Consider the following 21,654-nt stretch of genomic DNA (forward strand, 5'->3'; position numbering starts at 1 on the left):
ATCTCTTATGGTAATTGTATCAAATGAAAAACAGTAAAAAGCATACCTGTCCATCAAACACAAATGTGACTGTGAATTATTTGCTTTTCTGTTGCTTTAAACTGTGATTGGGCAGGAGTAGCAAACTCCACAATGCCCATCCTCAGTGAGAAAGCAGCTCCTGAAATCCAGCAGCAAAAATGAAAGGATTTTTGGGGTATGGGATCAGAAGACTGTTGTGTGGAGCCAGCATGGAAGAATGCTAGTGCATATCCCCTGAAGGAAATGAAATGAAATATCGCTAGTTTAATTGGCAAAGGCAAGGGACAAGGTTTATTTTTATTTTTATTTTGTCATAAACAGTTTATCGTGTTCCTGGTGTATGTGACCATGTGGAAGGGTGTACAAGGGGAAGGAGTGCCCTTCCAGATGCCCTAGCCTGCCCTGGGAGACTTGCTACACTTGCTGCTGCAATGGCAAAAACTAGTGAAGAAAGAAAAAAGGGGGGTAGAAATTCCTCTGCTGTCCTGAATTTTGGTATGTAACCCCCCCCCCCAATTTTTTTAATCCATTCTAGAAATTGTGGGTGGGAAATACAAATGAATCTTTGGGTTACTACAAGGTTATTTTAACAAAATGCAAACCGTGCCCCCCTAGTAAGAAGCACGAGCAACAAATATCTCACATTGTTGGAGAAGTGCTCAGATCCAGGCATGGCTTCCTCATGCCTTTCACAAGGACCAACCAACCACCGTTTCAATACAGTCTGTTTGGATGAGCTCCTCTAAGCGGGGGCAATAAAAAGATAGAAGGAGAAACCTGGGAGGTGAAGAAACAAATCTGTCTTTAAACATTTCACACCCAACTGAGATCAGATTGATGAATGGGCCAAATACTGTATTTGGGTCTGGTCGTTCCTCTGCAGTGGGGAGCCACCATAACTGCAGTCCCAATGCCTCTGTGGAGCTTAAACTAACAACTCACAATGTATCTGTGAGTCTGTACAGAGGGACACACCACCAGGTCTCCTAATTGTTCCTTAATGTCCTTTTTTGACCAAGAGGGTCCAAAGTGACAGCATAGGAACAATATCGTTGGGGAGGAGGCAGTAAGTGACCAGAGCTTGAATTTGCCATGATGTACAACTGGGCACACTAGATTTCTTTTGCCCCAACAATACTACTGAGATGCTCTCTCTCTCTGAGAACTAGAAAAATTAAAAATAGGAGTTGTGTTCCACGCCAAACACTCAGCATTTCACTTCCTCTGGTTTTGCAACCACCAGATAGATGCAAACTAATAAGGGGTGTGGTTGGTCAGGCAGCCATGGGAACAGAAGAAGGACAACAGCACTGGCCGATCAGAGAGGAGTCATTTCTTCTGCGGAAGAGCTGCATCACAGAACATTGCTGGGTTTCAGCGGCAACAGCCTCCAGCTGAGATCTTCACTCAGGAGACAGCAGAATTAGGAGCAGACGGAAGAAACTGCTGGGTACAGAAGCCACGACATGAATTTCCCATCCAGCATCCTCTTTCTAGGTTGGTCTCCCTCCATGGAGGGCGGTGGAGTCAGAGTGTTTGCAAGAGCAGGCCTGGGAGATTGGAGGCCCGGCTTCCATTTCTGTTGCTCAGATACCTTGACTCTAAATGGATTCTCTCCTTTCCAGGGTGTTGGCTGAGCAGGCAGTGGCAGATCTCCAGAGGTGAGTGTCAGTCAACCGTGAGAATGGTGATGGTGATAAAAAATAGGGGGTGAGAAGAATGGGAACTAAATGCCGTGGACTCCTCCAACCAGGACTACTTTTCTCATGGTAGACTTTCTCTGTCTCATAATCAAGACTTTTTTCCAGTCGGAACTCAGTTCCAGCACCTTTTAGGTGGGTACAGTTGCCATTGTCAGAGAATAAGGGAGGCTTTCATGGTGAGTTCTGGTACCTCTTTTTCTAGAAAAGTTGTACAGCTCATATTTATTTGTCTCTATACAGCCTGTCAAGGAAACCATCCTCCCAGTTATCCACATCAGTTTATTTCTCTTGGGTGCAAGGGCTGTTTAGACACAGGGATCCTTAGTCCTGCCCCTCCCACTGTAAACATCACCAGATACTAAGGGAGAATCTTCTCTTTCATTGCCTCCCGGCTGCATGAATCGCAACTGACGCTGTCCTGCCTGTCTCCTGTGTCTTGGCTTATGCAGGAGAGTGAGCAAATAAAGGACCTCAGGTTCTGGACTCTTCTACTTCCTCTCCACTCTGTCCTCCTCCAATGTCAACAGGGAAGGGGAAGTTAAAGAGCCCTCCCCCCCCCCCCGCTATCTCAGAAGTGAGTCATTGGTTGAAGGCTATGTTGTTGGCCCTACAGCTGTTGCTCAGTTCAAAATATGATTCCTACTTCTTTTGAAAACAGCTTGGTGATGAGGAATATGTGAAAATATAGATATATGTCAATTGGAAAATGTTACAGATTAATATACGTACCACACTTTTGTGGATGTTAGTACCCTGATGTCATCCTAGGTGAAGATATCTATATCCACTGTGAGACTGAACATAACTCAGAAGCAACCTTCTTTCTTGTCAAGGAAGGGAGTTCAGCGGCTGCGCATTCTAAGACTGCCTCACGTTATACAGATTTCCCCCTTTCTAATGCCAAACATGTAGAACCCAATGGCGGGTTCTACAAGTGCAAATATTGCTTTAATGAAAAGAAATGCTCAGAATTCAGCAATAAAGTTTATGTCAACATAACAGGTGAGAGTTTTGCTCTGTCCTTAGACCTATTCATGTGCAGGGCATAGTTACGTTGAAAGCAAAGCAGTTTCTTGTTTTATGCCCTAACCCTAATGTCCCTACTCCTTCAGGCAACAATCACATGCTACATGTGGTTGTCTGCAGAGAATCCACTGCGTGGACACACATGTAAGGACTCTGCGTGATTGTGACTGGTTGCATATGTCTAGGTGGGAATGTCTCTACAGACAATCCCATGGAGCACATGGGTGTTGCAGAAAGACAGGAGGGGGCCACCCTGTGTCACCACTTGAGGCAAAATGGGAGTGTGCCACTTCTTGCATGCCCCCCACCGTGCCCCCCACTTCCGTTCCTGCCAGAATGCCCCCTCCCTTCTTGCCAAATGCGGCAAGAGTCAGGTCGTTGCATATGGCATGGCCACTCATCTTCTCTGTCCCAGGTGAGCAGATATTCCAAGAGCAGGAAAAAGTTTCCTATTTTGCAGAGTGATACAGTTGCAGATGTTCCACCTTCCAAATATCTGCTCTCTTTCTTTCCCAGGGCAGCTTTATCGAAAGCCTTCCATCTCTGTGAGTCCCAGTCCTCTCGTCATCCCAGGGACACGATTCTACATCCACTGTAGAAATGAATACCGTGAACAAGCAATTTTCTATTTCTCCAAGGAAGGGACTCCGGGGCATTTGTTTTCTAGTATTGATTCATTTGGTACTGTATTTGGCATTCCTAATGCCAAGCAAACAGATGGAGGGATCTACCTGTGTTCGTATTGCTTCAGTCAAGACCAAGTTCAAAAATGCTCAGGTTCCAGTGACCGAGCTTATGTCAACATAACAGGTGAGGGCTCAGCTCCGTCTTGGTGTGCCAGTTTCACAAATGATACTAAAGTGGAGGTCGAATTTATTGCATCTTCAACCAGAAGGAAATGATGCATCTTCTCTCTCATTCTCGTTCTGTATTACATTCCTAGAAGATTGTAGTTCTGCCTTCTGCTGAATGTTGGAGTTGCACCAGCCCTTAAACATCCCTCTTCTTCTCTTTCCCATTCAGAGCATTTCTATCCCAAACCTTCAATTTCAGTGAGTTCACATGAAATAATTGCCCTGGGGGGAAATGCAACCATCCGCTGTAAGAGTGAAGAGAACCCAATGGCAGAAATCACTCTGCTGAGAGAAGATTCTTGGGGTAACCGTGAGATCAAGAAGATGAAACCAGGCAGTATTTTATTTCCCATTGTCAATGCTAAACGAACTGATGGAGGGATCTACTTTTGTACCTATTGCTTCCAATCAGACTTGGACTTCAATCAGCGATGCTCAAACTTCAGTGACAGAGTGTACATCAACATAACAGGTGAGATTCTGTCTTGGGTTGCATCCACACCAAAGATTCTTATACACTTTAGCAGTCATAGCTTCCTCCGTGTAGTTTGGGAACTGTAGTTTCACCAAAAAGTTAAAGTTTCTGTCAGAGAGTCCTTTGCCAGCCTGATGAAGCACTTGATGGTTCTGGCTAGGACTTGGCTCAAATCCCTATTCAGGTGTGAAAATCACTGGATGAGATTCAAGCACACTCTTGTTGTGAGGACAAAATGAGGTAAAGAACCATTATGCTGGCTTGAGCGTCTTGGGATATAGTTGAAAAAATAATGATTAATTAGCTAATTACATGTCTCAATATATCTTAATATACTGTTGAGAAGATGTATGTTTATATGCTGTTTTATATTTTGAAAAACAGAGGCAGTCAGGTTCATAGTCAATAATCCAAGTTAACATATTTTTGTTAGGGTTGCAATGCATTATTTTGGAAGCTGCAGCTTAGATAGATCTGGCTTTAAGTCTCTGTTAAATCAAATTTCTCATCTGCCTTTCCTTCACTCCATCACCTGAAAATGAAGGAGAAATTGTTAAATTTTTTGGCCGATTATATGGCATTGGCACATATTGGCTCAGGCCTCTGGTGAAGACCAATGGTTTGACTCAGTATAAAGCACATTTTCTTACGCGCTCTGCATTATTAGTTCCCCAGCTACTGGTTTTGATGGGGCAGGGATAATATTCAGGGACTAGCATATGGTTCAGCCTCCCTTCCTGCCCTCTAGCTTCAGAGATTGTGGTTCACCTTGCCCATACTTTCAAACATGTCTTTGCACCATTAATGGGTAGAAAGATGGGAGGAGAGAGATGAAGCTGAAATAATTTGGAAGATGAAGTATTTGGATGCTACTCTCTTTGCACAGTGTGCCTGCACAGTATATCCAATACATGTCCATTGAAGGTGATTTTGTGCATAGCAAAAAGGTCTTTTGATCTGATGCAAATTAGCAGGATGCATTAAATGCATGACAAGCAACATGTCTGAATCCTTTCTTGGCTGTTTTTTTTTTTCTTTTTCCTAACACTAGATCCCTGGCTTTCTAAACCTTCCATCACTCTGACACCAACCCAGCAGATTTCTACTGGGATGAATGTCAGCATTGAGTGTCAGGGGGCAAGGATTTATGTGACCTTCTCCTTGTTCAAATCAAACAACCTGATAGCATCACAGGAGGCAGAAGGGAACAGAAATGCTACCAAGTTCTTTTTCTCTGAAGTGAGGTTGGAGGATGGAGGGAACTACACCTGCCGATATCACCACAGAACTGACTCCTTTCTTTGGTCAGAGTCAAGTGACCCCATGGAACTGGTTGTGACAGGTGAGGAGCTTCCATAGATCTTTCTCCCACCTTTCTCTTAACTCTCACTCTCTGTGCATGAGCTCTAGGGATTATGGCTGTCAAAGCCAAATACCACCCTAGGAGGCCTTGAGCCACATTACAAGGAATGGAGGAACTGGGCTTTTGGGTTTACATCAGCAACCGGTTACTAGAGGCAAGATCAGAAATGAAGATGATTGCATCCGAGGTGAGGTCCATGGGAGAAGGAGGTACATGGAGATAGCAGGAAGCCCATCTCAATATTCACTTACTTGGGGCATGTAAGGGAATGTGATATGGCTTTCTGCACTTGTGTCATGTAATCATTGGCTGGAAGGCCAATATCTTGGGTTGGCCCTGCATCCTGCTGGAGAATACATGTGATTTAATCAACCATGATGCTGGGACCAGACATGTGGATCATTCCAACTTCAAAACAGGTGCTCTCCTTTCTGGCATGGCAGCAATTACCCCAACCAATTTGCCGTGCTTACCGGATTGCTTCATCTGCCCATATTCCCAGTGTAAAGGAAATTGTGTGTGTGTGTGTGTGTGTGTGTGTGTGTGTGAGAGAGAGAGAGAGAGAGAGAGAGAGAGAGAGAGAGAGAGAGAGAGAGATGGACAGATGAATGACATACACACCATTTAAAGAACATGACTTATTCAAAAGAATCCAGAGAACTGTGGTTTGATAAAGATGCTGGGAATCCTAAGTCTGTAAGAAGTAGATTCTGTGAAAACCAAGGCATTCCTAGGATTATTTATGGGAAAGCATGGTGCTTTAAAAGTTCTTTAGCTTTGTGGTGTGTGCGCAGCCAAGGACAGTGGGTGTCCATACTGTGCAGTAGATAGAAAGCTTTTGTCGTAAGAATGACCCCTGCAGAATCAGACCCAAGGCCCATCTGGTGCAGCATTCTCGTCTCAGAGTGGCCACCCAGAAGCTTATGGGAAGCCCACAAGCAGCTTAATGCATGTAATAGCCCTCTCGTGCGCATGAACTTCAGCAACAGATGTTCAGAGGTATACTGCCTGTGATGGTGGAGGTATAGAACATGCATGGCCACCATGACTAGTACAAATGCCATCCTGAGTGACGTGGTCATGCAGGGGCTAATGGATGCATGTATGGGAACTGGGAGGCGGTCTTGTGGAGGTTGATTGATAGATCCAAAGGCCAATAAGAGGGTCATTCCTAATAGCCACTGGACATTGCACAATAAGCATTAGTAGCATTCTAACTGTCACCTGGTTTTACAGACAGATTTGCAGTCATCCTGTGGGCAAGCATTGCAGCTGGACTTTTCCTTCTGATTCTCTTCCTGCTGGTACTTGTCTTTATATTGTACAGAAAAGGCAGAAAGGGTAAGTGGGCCTCTGAATGGACTGCTTTACAGTGGCAGAGATTAAAGCATGCAAAACTGTTTTTCTAGCGGTATAGGTTTTCAGTGACCTGAGCAGCAAGTTATCTTTTTGCATCTCTAGCACATGAAAAATTTTCTGTGTGTGTTATTTAAATTTATTTTAAAAAGCAATTTAGTTTATGGGTTACCTTGGTAGAAGTTTTTCCAATGCAGAGTGACACACAGCCTCATAGAAAGGAAGCAAGAAGTTTTCTCCATCCATGAAGAGAAAGGTCTAAGCCAGACTTTCCCACCTCAATGCCCTTCTTGTGGAAGTTTTTGGATGACAACCCCAGCATGGCCAATAGTCAGGGCTAATAGGACTTGCAGTCTAAAACATCTGGAGGGCACCAGGTTAGGGAAGGCTGGTCTTAAGAGTTAGGCTACATGGGGAGGGAGCAGAACCCACAAAGCTGCTCTGAAACAGATTGGGCGAAGAATCTCATGCTCTCTTTCTGATCTGCAGGTTCCACGGCCCACGAAAGAAGCCAACCGCCGAACACAGTAAGCTTTCCTAGCAACAAAAACTTCCCTGTAAACAAAAGCCTTTATGACTGTGGACATCCTGCCAACCTCCTACACTCCAGACCCTTCAATCTAAGAAGGAAAAAAGCGCATCTCTGCCAGTGTGGTGTAGTGGTTAAGAGCCACTATTGCGGTGGTCTGGAACCAAACCCACAACATATCTCTGAGATATGCCTGTATTATAGTAGCAGAATGAGACTGGCTGAGTAGGAGACGAATTGACTGACATGGTCATTAGCAGGAGATATTCCTTGGTTACCGTAAACATTGCTACTCCTTGCCTCCCCACGCCAGTGTGGTGTAGTGGTTAAGAGCGGTAGATTCGTAATCTGGGGAACTGGGTTCGCTTCCCCGCTCCTCCACATGCAGCTGCTGGGTGACCTTGGGCCAGTCACACTTCTTTGAAATCTCTCAGCCCCACTCACCTCACAGAGTGAGGGAAGAAGGGAAAGGAGAATGCTAACTACTTTAAGGCTCCTTTGTGTAGTGATAAAGTGGGATATAAAATCCAAACTCTTCTTCTTCTTCTAACCAATTTGGTGGAGAAAACAGGCCATAGAGACAGAAAAAGATATGGTCTGGGAAACACTTCAGGTGTCAGACCGAAAGCCACCATTGGCAATTATAACCTCTGGATCCCAATAGGGGTGTGGTTTTATTCATACATCTCTATGTGAAAGTCCTAGGGCACTGTCAGGATTCAGTGACAGTGTATAAAGCAGCTCAGTTTTATACCAGAAGTTTCTGGAGAGGGCAACTGCATTCCAAATGTACCCCTTTAGCCTTAGGGTTGCAGAGTTATGTCAAAAAAAGGAAGTGTGATCCTGTCCGGCAACATTCTATTTATTTTTTAACAGTAGGTTCATTTGACTGTGGGTGTGCAGGCATGTACAGAGTGCCAAGTAACACTCATCCTCCTGAGAGCTGAGTGGCAGCCCCAGGTGCAGTGGCGGAGCTTGCCACTCCTGCACCCAGAGTGGAGGGGCAGGGCAATCCTCCCACAGGGCGGGACAATCCTTGGGGGGGGGGGTTCCATTCACTGAGCGGCAGCGCGATCCTCCCAGGGGGCATTTTGTCACCCCCCTCTGGGATGGCACCCGGGGCAAACTGCTCCCACCACACACCCCTTCCGACGCCCCTGCGCAGATGCCATTTGCTCCTCTCTGGAAGTTGCTGTTCAAATTCCTGTTATGTACACATTCTTATTCATCATTCCCATTGTCCCTCTAGAACAGGGGTAAGCAACCTAAGGCCTGGGGGCTGGATGCAGCCCAATCGCCTTCTCAATCTGGCCCGCGGACGATCCAGGAATCAGCGTGTTTTTACATGAGTAGAATGGGTGCTTTTATTTAAATGCATCTCTGGGTTATTTATGGGGCATAGGAATTCGTTCACCCCCCCCCCCAAAAAAATAGTCCGGCCCCCTGCTGAAAAAGGTTGCAGACCCCTGCTCTAGAAGATGTAGTGGCAGAGACTGCATGCTAAATATCTCCCTCTCCCCCCCCCCCATAGCCCCTGGAATCTGACAGCAGAGAAGACCCAGATGGAGTTTCTTATGCTGCCCTGAACCACGGAGCCCTGAAATCCAAACAGGTACCCGATGCTGACAGGATCCCTGAAAGCTGTACTTACGCAACATTGGCCCAAGGCAGACCAAAGTAGGACTGACAAGCTGGAGCTCTTAGGAAGTAGAGACTTCTGGGACCTCGGCTGATCCTTGGTTTGCAGGGACATTTCTAGCAGGACAATGCTTCCTAGTAGAGCCTTCTTCACTGAGACAACCTGCTGCTCCCACCAAAGAGCTTGGCGATCAAAATATGTATGTACTCTTGTTCTTTGACCACTGACTACCTCCTTTCCGTAGAGTTCTTCCTTAGGCTCCTGGCTCACTAAGGCGGTTTGCCCCTGCGGTTGAGAACATCGCCTTATCCAAGGCTGAGAATCTTCAGCACTGCATTTTATCATATGTAGTGGAGGTCTAAGCTAATAAAAGTTTTCTGGGAGATGATATATAATGAAATGGAAAAAAATGTTTAAAATAACTTTTACTTTTAAAAAAAAACCCAGAAGCTTTTCTATTAGGAATTATAGGCAGGAATAAAAGATCAGAAAAGACTTTTTACATACGGGACAACAGTCACTCGGATGCCATTAGCCCAGAGATGGAAAAAAGACAAAGTCTCTACCAGAGAGGAATGGACTGTGAAATGGCAAAGCTGACTGGAAAGCTCAGGAACCAAGAGGACAAAAACTTCAAAAAAAGAATGGGGGAAATTATAGTTTATTTAGGAGACCACTGTAAAATGAGCAGGCTTTTAATCTGACTTGTAATGTAACAGATACCTTGGATAACATGGATTGATACAAATTATAGATTATGCAATAATATGCAGATTTTAATGTTGATATTAAGACCCATGGAAGGGTTGGGGGAAAGTTGTGAGATTCAGAGTGATCTCTGTATATGAATAATATATTTGGATTGTTATACAGTGGTACCTTGGTTTACAACCATAATATGTTCTGGAGGACCGGTCGTAAACCAAAACAGGTTGTAACACAAGGCACACTTTTTGTAATCCAAAAAAAATAAAAAAATGGGTTGTAATCCAAAAAAAGCAACACGCACTTCTGGGTTTGACGTGGTTGTAATCCAAAACGGTTGCAAACCAAGGTATGATTTGTAAAATCATTTTTTAAAAATTCAAAAAAGAGAATCTTCAACTATGTGGATTGAATACTCTACTCAAATTCCCAAATGCATGTTTACACTGCTAGCCTTTTAAAAATTGTCTTTTTGTTGAAACCTGGGCATCTATGCTTAGGTCTGAGCCAGGAGCACTGTTCTGGTCCCGTGGGTTACCCAAGAGGCGAAGTCCAAGTCCTGTCCATGGTCAGAGGTGCAACGTGGAGGCCGTCCGTAATAGCTGAAGCTGGTGCAGGGCAGGGAGTCGGGTGAAGTCAGGAACAGGCATGCAAGCAGGGAACTAGGGCGGGTCAGGAGCTCAGGCAAGAAAGCAGGACAGGGTTCAGACAGGAACTATCAACCAACAATGTCACTCCCACAACTTGGGACTGGGGCTCGCTGGCTTTTATCTGCCCTGAGGCATAGGGCGGCCCCGATCCTCAGGGGACTCGCCTCTCCTGGCCTAGAGGCGAGCACTCCTCCTGCAGGAACTTAGTTCCCTCCGCCTCTTTGCCCTGAGCCTCTACTGGTCCCTGTACCTGAGGATCCAGCACAGGTGAGGACCAGCTCAGCTGGTTCTGGAGGCGGGGAATCCTGTGCAGGCTGGGATTCCTCAGGTTCAGCATCCAGGTCCGAATCCCAGGCCATCACAAGCACACTCAAACTGCAAACCTGCATCTTCAGGGGGAGTGTTACCCCATCCAGCACAAACCGAATCCCTATTCCCTGTCCTGCCTTCTGACTGATTGTCAGGGGCTGGACTGGGGAGGACTGGTGGGGGCTGCTCCCCCTTTAGAGCAGTGGTTTGCGGAAGGGCATAGTTCACAGTCTGCAGAGGGCAGAAGCTGGGAAATCCTAGAAGAGGAACAGCAGGAAGAAAGGGAAGCCGCGGGAGAGAGGCAGCCGACAGACTCATTGTCTTTGGAAAGCATTCCTGAGCCCCCCTTGCCCAGGACTAGGTGTGCTGTGAGAGTAGCTGAACAGAGAGCTGAGAGACAGAAAGCCCAGACCAACCGGCACGAGACTGACGTGGTATGAGAGAGACGAAGGGGGTGGGACTTTACTTGGAGCAAGACCATTTCTAGGGAGAGACAGACAAATTCCTTTGTCTCTCGCTGTGATTGTTGAATAAACTAATTGGTCAGAACTCTTCTTTTCTTTTATCTGCTTCTTTGCTGCCACCATGCGATTCGCTGAAGCCTTGACACTGACCGAGAGCACCTCAGTCTTGCCTGGATTTGTTGGCCCTCATCCAGTCCTTTAGTGATGACAGAGTTGAGAACTAACAAAGCTGCTTTGGACTTGGGCAGAAAGGAGAAATAGAACTGGGTGTCATCAGGCTGCTGGGGACAACACCCCCCCCCAAAGTCCAGGTGACCTCTCCCAGTAGCTTCATGATAACATTTCTTTCCGTGCAAAAAAGAACAATAGTGAATGTTGCATTTAGTTGCTGTTTAAAATTCTCAATAGGAAGCAGAATAAGACTGAAATCTTAACCCGACTTACCTGGGAGTAGGCCTCACTGAATGAATTAGGATTAATTTCATAGGTTAGCAATAACGTAGTTAGGAGTGCAGGACTAATGGATATAGGATGCCTTTGGCAACAAAATACCCTTCAGGAAAAAAGGGGGGGGAGTACCAGTATATATCAATGAATAGCTAAACAATTTATATTGCAGAGCCATTCATGTATCTATTTACACATATACGTGCGCCCTTATTTTTTTAAAAAAGTATGTTATAAAAAACAAAGATTGAAACCTTTCAGAGCAAGAGTCAGTGCCACAGTGGCGGTTGAATGTATGGATGGAAGGAAATCCACTTGGTTGCTCATTTTGAACAGATTCCCAGGATCCAATCCACAGTAGCATTATTTGGCACAATGCTTCTTGGTCGCTGCCTCTGGCTGACTCATGAGTCAGATGACAGATGATGCCACTACTTCTTCCCTTTTAGTCTGGAATTTTTTCAGACTCGGCTTGTGACAGCTGTTTTATTTTTTTGCCCTGCTCTTGCCCTCTTGGTTTCCACATGAGCCAGCTCCCCCCTACTTCTACTTCGTTTTGATAGTCGTAGAGATAACATATTGAGCTACAAGGGCAATTTTGCCTGATTTTTCCCCACCCCGCACTCCACTTCACAAGCAGAAGGAGATGTGAAAGACTATGAGGGAGTCAATTTAGATTTCACAAGGAAGAAGCCTGAGCTGCCGTATGTCCTCTTTTCCCCAGACATGTCCTCTTTTTCATGCGTATGTAAAATGAGAGTCATCAGAGCGATCCATAGTTAAAAGTAGAAGTCAGCCAATGTCTCCTCCTTTGTGCTCTTCAAAATATGGCAGCCCTATTGAAGCATCTGATCAAGGCCTGTATTTTAAAATGAGCTTAAAGATTTGCAAATGTTTTTATGCCAGGCAGAAAAACCAGCTGGCTAAGGACTTTGGCAGATGTTTGTCCTCCTGGACAAGGGCCCCTCTGATTTATAGCAGGAGCCAAAATTCTGTAAAAGGAAATTATAGGCTGGGAACAAAAAGGTTACACTGACCCCACATATTACAGAATACAATCAAACTGCAAAAACACTAATTAAGAGTTAGTAAATAGTAGGATTTATTGTTTAACAGAAAATAATACTATGTGCCTCCCATTAGAGACTTTAGCCACATTTTCCTAAGGTTAAAGGGCAAGAGCTAATGGGAAAAGCAGCTGGCCAGGAAAGGGGGTGTAAATTGAAGAAGTTTTACTTTGAAAAGGATCTATGTTGATGTATAAGATTTGTTGGCTTAAATATAATTATGCAAAGGATTTAGAAAGTAAGAAATGTTAGATTCTTATTTCATTGATGGTGTGCGAGAATGTGAACCCAAGATCTCTGTTTTAAGACAAAATGTAAGACAGAATGAGCCATCTGTTTTAGTCATCTATTTTGGAATGGAGGGGAAACAAGGGCAAAAGGTGATCTGGTAATTAAGGTGCCTTGTTGAGGCAAATGTAAGATATATGGCTACTTGTTTGCCATTTATGGATAGAAGGAACTATAGCTCTTTGTCTCCCATAAAAGGTAGTAGGAAATGGGTGTATCTTTTATGATTGGTTCTAGCAAACAGCCAATAGGAATTTCAACCAGGCTGATTGGACAGAGGCAGCCAAAGGAGGAGCAAGGGGGCTGGGCTGAGGAAATATAAGTGCTGACCATCAGGGCTGGAGTGGGCAGAGCTTTGGTAACCATATACCACTGTGCCTATCATTTATTTGTCTGACAAATAAATTATTATTTTAATTTCTCTATTGCTGTGTTGAATATTTCATTCCAGCTAAGCGTTAACCACAAGCAGGGTGCTACACTATGACACTCCCCCCCACGTGTTTGAAATTTCCTCCCCTACATTCCCCCCCCCAGCTTTCCTGACCCCAACTCTACTGAGAACTGTGCCTCTGAAGAACACACTTCCAAGAAACAGCAGACAAGAATCATGGGATGGTTGGGTAGAGGCTGTTTCATGGGAAGATGGGACTTGGGCTACCTTATGTAGGGATGTCTATAGACGCTGGGAGAGGATAGGTTTATTAGATATTATCCTTCTTTTCTCATGTTTGTGAGTTCAACAGGGTACATCCGTTTGCAGCTTAAAAGGGAAGCTTAGCTAGGCTAGTTTTAACCTTTTAGTTTAAGTAATCCAGGTTGCTTCTGGATTCTCCTGCTATTTCCCCTTTTCTCTCCCTTAAAACAATAATCACACAGTCTTGCAAAAGGTAAAAACAACATTTACTCAGAGTATCTGTTGCAGAATAAGAGATACAGGAATTTTGTATCTCTGCAGGCTTAAAATGGTAATTCAGTTAGACATATTTTAGTCTAGCTTAAGATGGAGTTTAAGCTACAGCTCAGACTTAGCAGTTCTCATTTCTGGCTTGGAGATGAGATGAAGAGTAAGAGTGAAGAGAGTCAAAGGAGAAGGTGCCCAGGTAAGGAGAATATATAGGGCCACACCCTCTCCCTCTTAGGGCACAGTGGGATCGCCACTCGCAAAGTCCTCTCTAGCAAACTTACAGGTAAACTCTGTGAGCTTCAGCTCCCATCATGTGCCCATCTAGCAAACATGAATTGTTGGTTTGACTGCATTGTAAATATCCAAAATCTAGAAGCTGAACAGAGGCAAGTTGTCAAGTCCCAATGGGCTGCCCAGGACTTGACTTTGCAATGACGTGTGACTGGCAATACTAGATTCCTTTCGCCCTCACAATACTGCTGAGAATCCCTCTGTCCAGTGACATAGCATGGGTTGCTTGTGCCCAGAGCTGTACAGAGGGGGGTGGATGGGAGAGAAATGGACAGAGGACACATGCACATTCAACTGCTTAACATCGTCCATGTCACCTGGGAGATTGCAGCTGCAGAGATAAGAAAAGACTTTTTCCATTGTCTGGAGAGGTCACTTCCTGGTTTGGATACAGAAGCTATTTTCAACAGAGCCCAGCGACAGAAATACGCGACTGCATCAAGGCAGCAGTGGGTGTTGAAATTTTGTGCCCCATACAATTTTGTGCCTGAGGCAATCACCCCTCTGCCCTTCCCAATGCTACACCACTGCCTCTATCTCAGGACAACAGCTATAAAAAAGCACAGGGCATACAATCTATGCTAAACTGTTTTTTTCCAAAAAATGCAGAAGTTTCATCTGTTCACTTCCCTTCCTTCCATTGTGCAACCCACAGTTGTGACATAATAGGAGATGTGGTTTATCAGGCAGTCTAGGGAGGGGACTATGATCTGAATATCAAATCAGAGAGAAGCGATTTCAAATCGCTGAGGATCCGCTGTGTATCAGAAAGTTGCCGGATTTCAGCAGCAACAGCTGCCAACCAAGACTGTCGTTCAGAACACAGCAAAGATAGGAGCAAACAGGACTCCCTGCTAGCGGCAGAACCCACGCCATGAGGCTGTCTTCCAGCATCCTTTTTCTTGGTTAGTATCCCACCTTGCAAGATGGTGGAGGCAGAGCAAGTGGCCAAGGCGCTGTGGGGAGCTCAGAGGACCAGCTTCAGATCCTTTTGCTCAGATGTCTCGCCTCTAACACAATCCTCTCCTTTCCAGGGTGTTGGCTGACCAGGCAGTGGCAAATGGCTAGAGGTGAGTTTGGGTCAACAAAATAATCCCAAGAGTGGGAGAGAGGCATAGGGCAGAATGGGAGTTCAATGCCAGGGCCTCCCACAATCAAGCTTGCTTTTCTCACTACTGCTGAATGATAAGTGGTAGCTCCCACACTTTCCCTGTAGTGTGCAAGGATGACAGGTGATAGTGCTCCACTCTCCTTTGTCTTTAGACAACCTGTGTCCATCTCAGCTGTCCATGTGTCACTCTGAAATTTCTGTAGGAATGTTAAGGAAGGTAGGAGAGGATAAATTTATTAGATATGTTCTTTCCTCGCTCTTGCTAGTGAGCATAGAGCAGATCACATTCCTTGCAGTAAACAACAACAACTATCATTATTATTTACAGCAAGAAATGCTATTATTATTATTATTATTATTATTATTATTATTCCCAGCCACTCTAGGAGGCTTCCATGAGAATATTAAAAACACGATAAAATATCAAACATTAACAACTTCCCTAAACAGGGCTGCCTTCAGATGTCTTCTAAAAGTCAAATAGTTGTTTATTTCCTTGACATCTGTTGGGAGGGTGTTCCACATGACGGGCACCACTACCGAGAAGGCTCTCTGCCTAGTGAAGCTTGTTGATGGCTGGTTTCAGCCTTTTAACTAAGCAATCCAGGATTCCCTTTGTGCAGACACAATTCTTCCTGGTCATTTCCCCTTTATTTCCCTCTTAAAACAATAACAACACAAAGTCATCTTATTAAAATAAGAAGAAAGTTGACTCACATTCAGAGCAGGCTTTAGCTGCAGCTTCGGTTTCATTTGCAGGAAAATGTAGACAAGGGAAGTGATGTCTCAGATGTACAACATGTGGCCTATGTGCTTTGTTATGGATGAGGCTGCATATGAATAGCAGGATCAAGAGTAGGTCAAAAGAGATTCAAACGAGAGATCCAAAAGAGGAAGATGGCTGTGTGCCCAGCCCTTTGCTTCATTGGGTCACACCTATCTACCTGGTCACACTCAGAGGGAGTGGCTCCCAACAGGTATTGCAGGAAGTCCTCCCTTTTTGGAGCCACCTTCCTCTGTGTGTCCATTCTAGGAAACAAGGAATGTTGGACTTGACTGCTCTGTGTCTACATCCCACACTTCCGAGGAAGGTACCTGCTACCTTTCGGACTCAGATCTCTTTTGACTCTTCCTCAAGCTACTGCATCTCTGAGTGATGATAGAGCTGCTTTTTAAAACAAAAAACCTTGCTTACCAGAAATTTACACAAACCAATGGATATGGGCTGCGTTGTAGCAGATCCCAAACTCCCCTCCTCCGGCCATGGATCAGATGAAAATTAGTGAGAGTCTTGGAGGATAATTCATTTTATGCCTGTTGTAGCTGTTGTAATACACTATGCCAGATGTCGCAAGATTTGTAGGTGTGTGTTCTTTTCTCAGATGGACCGCAGACCCCCTAAATGAAGCTCATGGGCAGCCAGCCGCTCAGGGACCACAGCTGGATAACCCCTGCTCTGTTGGATAATGTCAAAGCAGAGTCATCCAGCACTGCCGTTTGAATTTTTGTACAAACTCACTCTATTTGATTCTCCAGCTGCAGGTGAAAGCCTCCTATTGCAAGTGTTCCACCTTCCAAACCACCTTCCCATTCTCTTTCTTGATCAGGACAATATCCCGAGCCCTCGATTTCAGTGATTCCCAGTCCTAATGTCGCCCTTGGAGGGAATTTCTACATCCGTTGTCGGAGTCCACATTACGGAGCCACCTTTGATCTCTACAAGGGAGATCCTGCAGAGCATGTGCGATCTGAGAAATCTTCGTCTTATACAATGGATTTTTTCATTTCTGAGGCCAGCCTAGAACATGGAGGAATTTATCATTGTAGGTACTGCTTCGATGGCTTATGTTCATATCTAAGTGACAGACTTTACATCAACGTAACAGGTGAGGGCTTAGCTTAGTCTCTGTGTGACTGTTTTGCAAATGACGCTAAAATGGGTGTTGGGTTTACTCCATCTGCCAACCAAATGGGGGGAAAGTGCACTGATTGAATTATATAACTGAACTGTAATTGCACTGATCAAAATATGTACCTATCAAAAAGGATTCATTATCCCTAATTAATTATTAGTATTTTATTCCAGATTAAAATGCATTCTCTGTAACAAAAGTCGTAATGGAATGCAGATTGTGTAGCACACTATATAATCCCCTGCTCTGTACGCCATTTGTCACACACCCAGGTCCTAGTCAACGGCCAAGGCAATGGACGTTACTATAAAATCTGAAGCCTACAATGGAGGGTCCACAGCAATCCTACCCCAATCGGTTCTGCCCCTCTCACAGGGCATCTCTGCTGTGCAGCTTGCCTTCCCTGACAGGAGTCTCATCCCACCTGTGTTCTCAGCCAACTAATCTCCTGAGTAATGGCATAAAAGCACCCAATCGATATTCACACTCTGAGTTGCACATGGTTTTCTATATTCCGCAATAACATGCAAATCTTTCCCATTTTACAAAGCCAGACTATTGTGTAATATCAAAAGATTAAGCATCCCTCTTTTTCTCTTTCTCCCCCTGGATAAGCTTCTCCCAAACCTTCCATCTCAGTGAGCCCAGGAGAGGTGATTGCTCTGGAAGGAAATGCCAACATCCACTGTAAGACTGAAGAACAGCAAGAAGTAGAATTTACTCTACACATAAAAAATTCTTCAAATACTTACGAAAGCAAGAAGATGGGATCGGGAGAAGTTCTATTTCCTATTATCAATGCCAAAGAATCAGACGGGGGCATCTATCGCTGTAGCTATTGCTTAAAGCTCGAGAACAATCAAGAATGCTCAAACTACAGTGATGAAGTACACATCAAAGTAACAGGTAAGAAGATCCTGTCTTGATCCTTGTATGCATCTTTTGCAGATTGCACTAATACAGGTTTGAATTTGCTGCAATTGTAAATGAAATTGGAAAAGTGTGCTGGCTCCACCATTCTTTAGTTTTAAAAGGAGGTATCTCTTCAATTCATTTCAACATTTGTAAATGATGGATTCCCTGACTTCTACAGCATCCTGCTTCTCTGTCTCCTGGCCCCACACCTCTCCAACTCCCTCTTCTGCCTCTAATTCTGAACTGCCCTCTGCCCCAGACTCTTCCTGCTCACTAAACCCTGTCACCTGTGTATGACCCTTCCTCCTCACAGTCTGCTCTTCATCCCTCTGACGACTCATCATTGTCCCACCACCAGTCCCCTGGCTCTGAGCCATCTTCCCATGGGGGCTCCCTGGGGGAGTGCTGGTGCCCCCCACCTCTCCTCTGCATCCAGACAGTCCACAAGTCTTTATAAAGATATTGAACAACACTGGGCCCTGGACTGGACCCTACAGCACCACACTTCTCAGTGTGTTTTTTCCCCATTGGTGAGCACTCTTTGGGTTTGGTCGGTCAACCAGCTACAAATCCACCCAAAAGTAACATCCTCTACCCACATTTTACCAGCATCTCACAATAATATTATGGGAAACTTTGTCCAAAGCCTTACTGGAATCAAGATGTGCTGCATTCACAGCACTGGGAGATGGTTACGCTGGGTGAATGGAAAGCTCCATGAACTGATAAAAGGGTCTTTCTTGGGAGCTTCTGGGCACTGCCTGTGTGGGGGGGGGGGGTTGGTGAGCATTGGCAGTATTCTAACTCTAGGTGTCCTTTTCATGGTTTTACAGGTGGAAATTCAATAGCCGGACATTCAATAGCCATGTGGGCAGGCATAGCTGCCGGTGTCTTCCTTTCGGTCCTCTTCCTGCTGACCCTTGCTTTTGTATTGTCCCGGAAAAGGAAAAAGGGTGAGTAAGCTTCTGGGTCAGTTGTTCTGCAATAGCTGAGATGAAAGCATGCATAACCGAGGTTGTAAATGCTCACTTGGTGGGAGCTGTACCACTTCAAGTTCCACACGAGAAGATTAAAGCCCCAGGTGTCAAGACAGGTTGCAATCTCAGAGAGAGAACGCTCTTCTTTTAAAAACAAAGTAGGGTTGAAGTTCATATGGCTGGACAGGCAAACCTGATGGTATTGGGGCAGTGCCTGGTGAAATCTCTAAAGCTGGTGCTGGGCCTGAGCAAAGGGGGGGAGTGCATTTCTTTATCTATGCAATATATATGTGATAAATAATAGCACAAAGCCAGCAGCATGTGCACCATGTGCCAGTAGAAATCAATTCATCAGTTAAAATACTCACAAGTTAATACAGTGATCTAACAGAATACAGTGGTACCTTGGTTCTCAAACTTAATCCGTTCTGGAAGTCCGTTCCAAAACCAAGGCATGCTTTCCCATAGAGAGTAATGCAAAATGGATTAATCCATTCCAGATTTTTAAAAACTACCCCTAAAAGAGCAATTCAACATGAATTTTAGTATCTAACGAGACCATTGATCCATAAAATGAGAGCAATAAACAATGTACTGCAGTCACACAATCAATCAATCAATCAATCAATAGCTGAAACTGGGTTCCACACGGTCACAAAAAAAGAGCCACAAAAACGCAAAATAAATAGCAAAAACAGACAGACCTCAGCGTAACACTCAAAACCGAAGCGTAACACTCAAAACCGAAGCGTAACACTCAAAATGGAAGTGTGGCGCTCAAAACAGAGCATGTTTGACTTCCAAAAAAAGTTCACAAACCGGAACACTTACTTCCAGGTTTGCAGTGTTTGGGTTCCAAGTTGTTTGAGTATCAAGGCATTTGGGAACCAAGTTACCACTGTAGTTATAAATTCACATGGTGGATATAATTGTTCAAGGGATAGTTGACCATCCATTTCAGCTATGATCCATTCCACGTTAGTGGTGCTGCTGCTACTTCCTCGCTTGTGAGTCACACAATGCCGTTACCACCATGGCGTTATTCCACCACTCCCATCTCTTTATGGCTTTCAGGCTTGTTTCATGTTTTTGTTGTTTACCTCTTGTGGTGTCCTTTCACTGTTGATTTGCATGAAAACCAGCAGTGCAGCCAATCAGAAGCCACATCCTGGTTTCTGAATGGTGCTGGGAGTTCAACGGACTCCCAGAACAGATTAAGTTTGACAACCAAGGTGCTGCTGTATATGGGCCAGTGAGGACAGAAAAACACCATCCAAAACTTTACTCAGAAACCTACTGGGTGAAAAATCTCACAGTGTGTATCTCTGCTCTACAGGTTCCGTGGCCAATGAAAGAATCCAGCCAGCAAACATAGTAAGAAATATTCCAATGAACCAAAACTTTTATGACTGTGAACATCCTGCCAACACTTTACAGCCCTGACATTCCAACCGGGGGAGGAGGACTCTAATTCGATGCAACCGCCACTACCTTTCCAAGTAACAGGGGATGGCAGGGCTGATTTGATTTGGGGTGGGGTAGAGGGCCAGGTACCATCCTCCATATGGTCTGTGCACATCTCCAGGTATGCCCATTTTTTGAACTGGCTCTTCCAAATTCCTGGAATTTCTCTGGACCAGGGATGGAGGACCTGTGTCAGATGTTGTTGGACTACATCCCCCATCAGCCACAGCCAGAGGCCATGGATGATGGGAGTTGTAATCCGGTAAGATCTGGAGAGCAGCAGTTTCTCCATTCCTGCTTTGTTTCCACTGTATGTCACTCTAGCAGACCGAATGGCAGGATCGCAGGCTACATCTCCATTTTTTCCCTCCATAGCCCTTGCAGTCTGAGCCTGAAGAAGACCCTGATGGAGTTTCCTATGCTGTACTGAGCCACAGCTCATTGAAAACCAAACCAGCACCCGATGCTGACAGGATCCCTGAGTCCTGTACTTATGCAACAGTGGCCCAACACAGAACCAGGGGGGGCCAATAAGGAGGACCTCTTACAGTGCAGAGACTTCTGGGACCTTGGCTTATCCCCGAGTGTTATGGACATTTTGCTTATTTCTAGCTTCCGCGACATGGGAGGTGGGTTTCATATGGTGGCCTTATTCACGGAAAGAAACTATTGCTCACAACTAAGAACTGGGCAGGCCATACATAATGCATTTTAAAAGATGTTTAAAATAGCTATTCCCAAGATGCCTGAAGCATTCCCCCCCCCCCGGGATGATAGGGGCAGAGGTTCCTAAAGAGATGGTTAAGTTGTTTGTGTAAGCTACTACCACAGCCGGAATCCTGTATGCGCAGAAGTGGAAAGAAGAGTGGGTGTTAATGGACTATGCAGAGATGGCAAAGCTGACAGCAAAAGTAAGAGACCAAAAAGATGGGAACTTTGTCGGAGAGCAGAGGTTCTTTTCGGACTATCTGAGAAAAAGCTGTAGCCCAATGAAATCACGAGCAGGATCTGGATAATAGGCAAGGGGAGGTGAATAAATAAATGATTGTATTGTAAGTTATAATACAATAGAAAATAAAAGGCCGGACAAAATGTAAGAAATTATGATATTGAAAGTGAATAGAATAATGTCAAGTTTTGTGTAAAAAAACTAATAAAAATTTATTATAAAAAAAGAGAA

General features: G+C 44.7%; 1 protein-coding gene across 2 annotated transcripts; it reads left to right on the top strand.

Annotated features, from left to right (window-relative positions):
- Positions 1-96: 96 nt before the first annotated feature.
- LOC309355260 (immunoglobulin superfamily member 1-like) lies at positions 97-21,651 on the top strand. 2 transcript variants are annotated; one of them, XM_081885949.1, is made up of 10 exons: positions 97-1,518; positions 1,647-1,682; positions 3,267-3,560; positions 3,774-4,076; positions 5,131-5,421; positions 16,813-17,091; positions 17,734-18,024; positions 18,867-18,986; positions 20,347-20,384; positions 20,850-21,651. In XM_081885949.1, exons 1-10 carry the CDS (start codon positions 1,488-1,490, stop codon positions 21,006-21,008), a joined length of 1,842 nt encoding a protein of 613 aa, XP_081742075.1. In that variant the 5' UTR covers positions 97-1,487; the 3' UTR covers positions 21,009-21,651. The 2 variants fall into 2 exon arrangements, with proteins under 2 accessions (XP_081742075.1, XP_081742074.1); XM_081885948.1 differs by lacking the exons at positions 97-1,518; positions 1,647-1,682 and adding an exon at positions 2,752-3,165 and having other exon boundaries at positions 20,850-21,650.
- Positions 21,652-21,654: the final 3 nt, after the last annotated feature.

The sequence above is a fragment of the Podarcis melisellensis genome, assembly GCF_964234715.1.
Source record: "Podarcis melisellensis genome assembly, chromosome: 13".
Classification (NCBI taxonomy): domain Eukaryota; kingdom Metazoa; phylum Chordata; class Lepidosauria; order Squamata; family Lacertidae; genus Podarcis; species Podarcis melisellensis.

What these genes read in the sequence shown, in the direction of transcription:
- LOC309355260 (XM_081885948.1), top strand. Translation starts at nt 2,928, where the DNA reads ATGTCTAGGTGGGAATGTCTCTACAGACAATCCCATGGAGCACATGGG. An exon ending in AGTGTACATCAACATAACAG is followed by an intron (nt 4,077 to 5,130) that starts GTGAGATTCTGT and finishes TCCTAACACTAG; the next exon opens with ATCCCTGGCTTTCTAAACCT. An exon ending in CATGGAACTGGTTGTGACAG is followed by an intron (nt 5,422 to 16,812) that starts GTGAGGAGCTTC and finishes TTTCTTGATCAG; the next exon opens with GACAATATCCCGAGCCCTCG.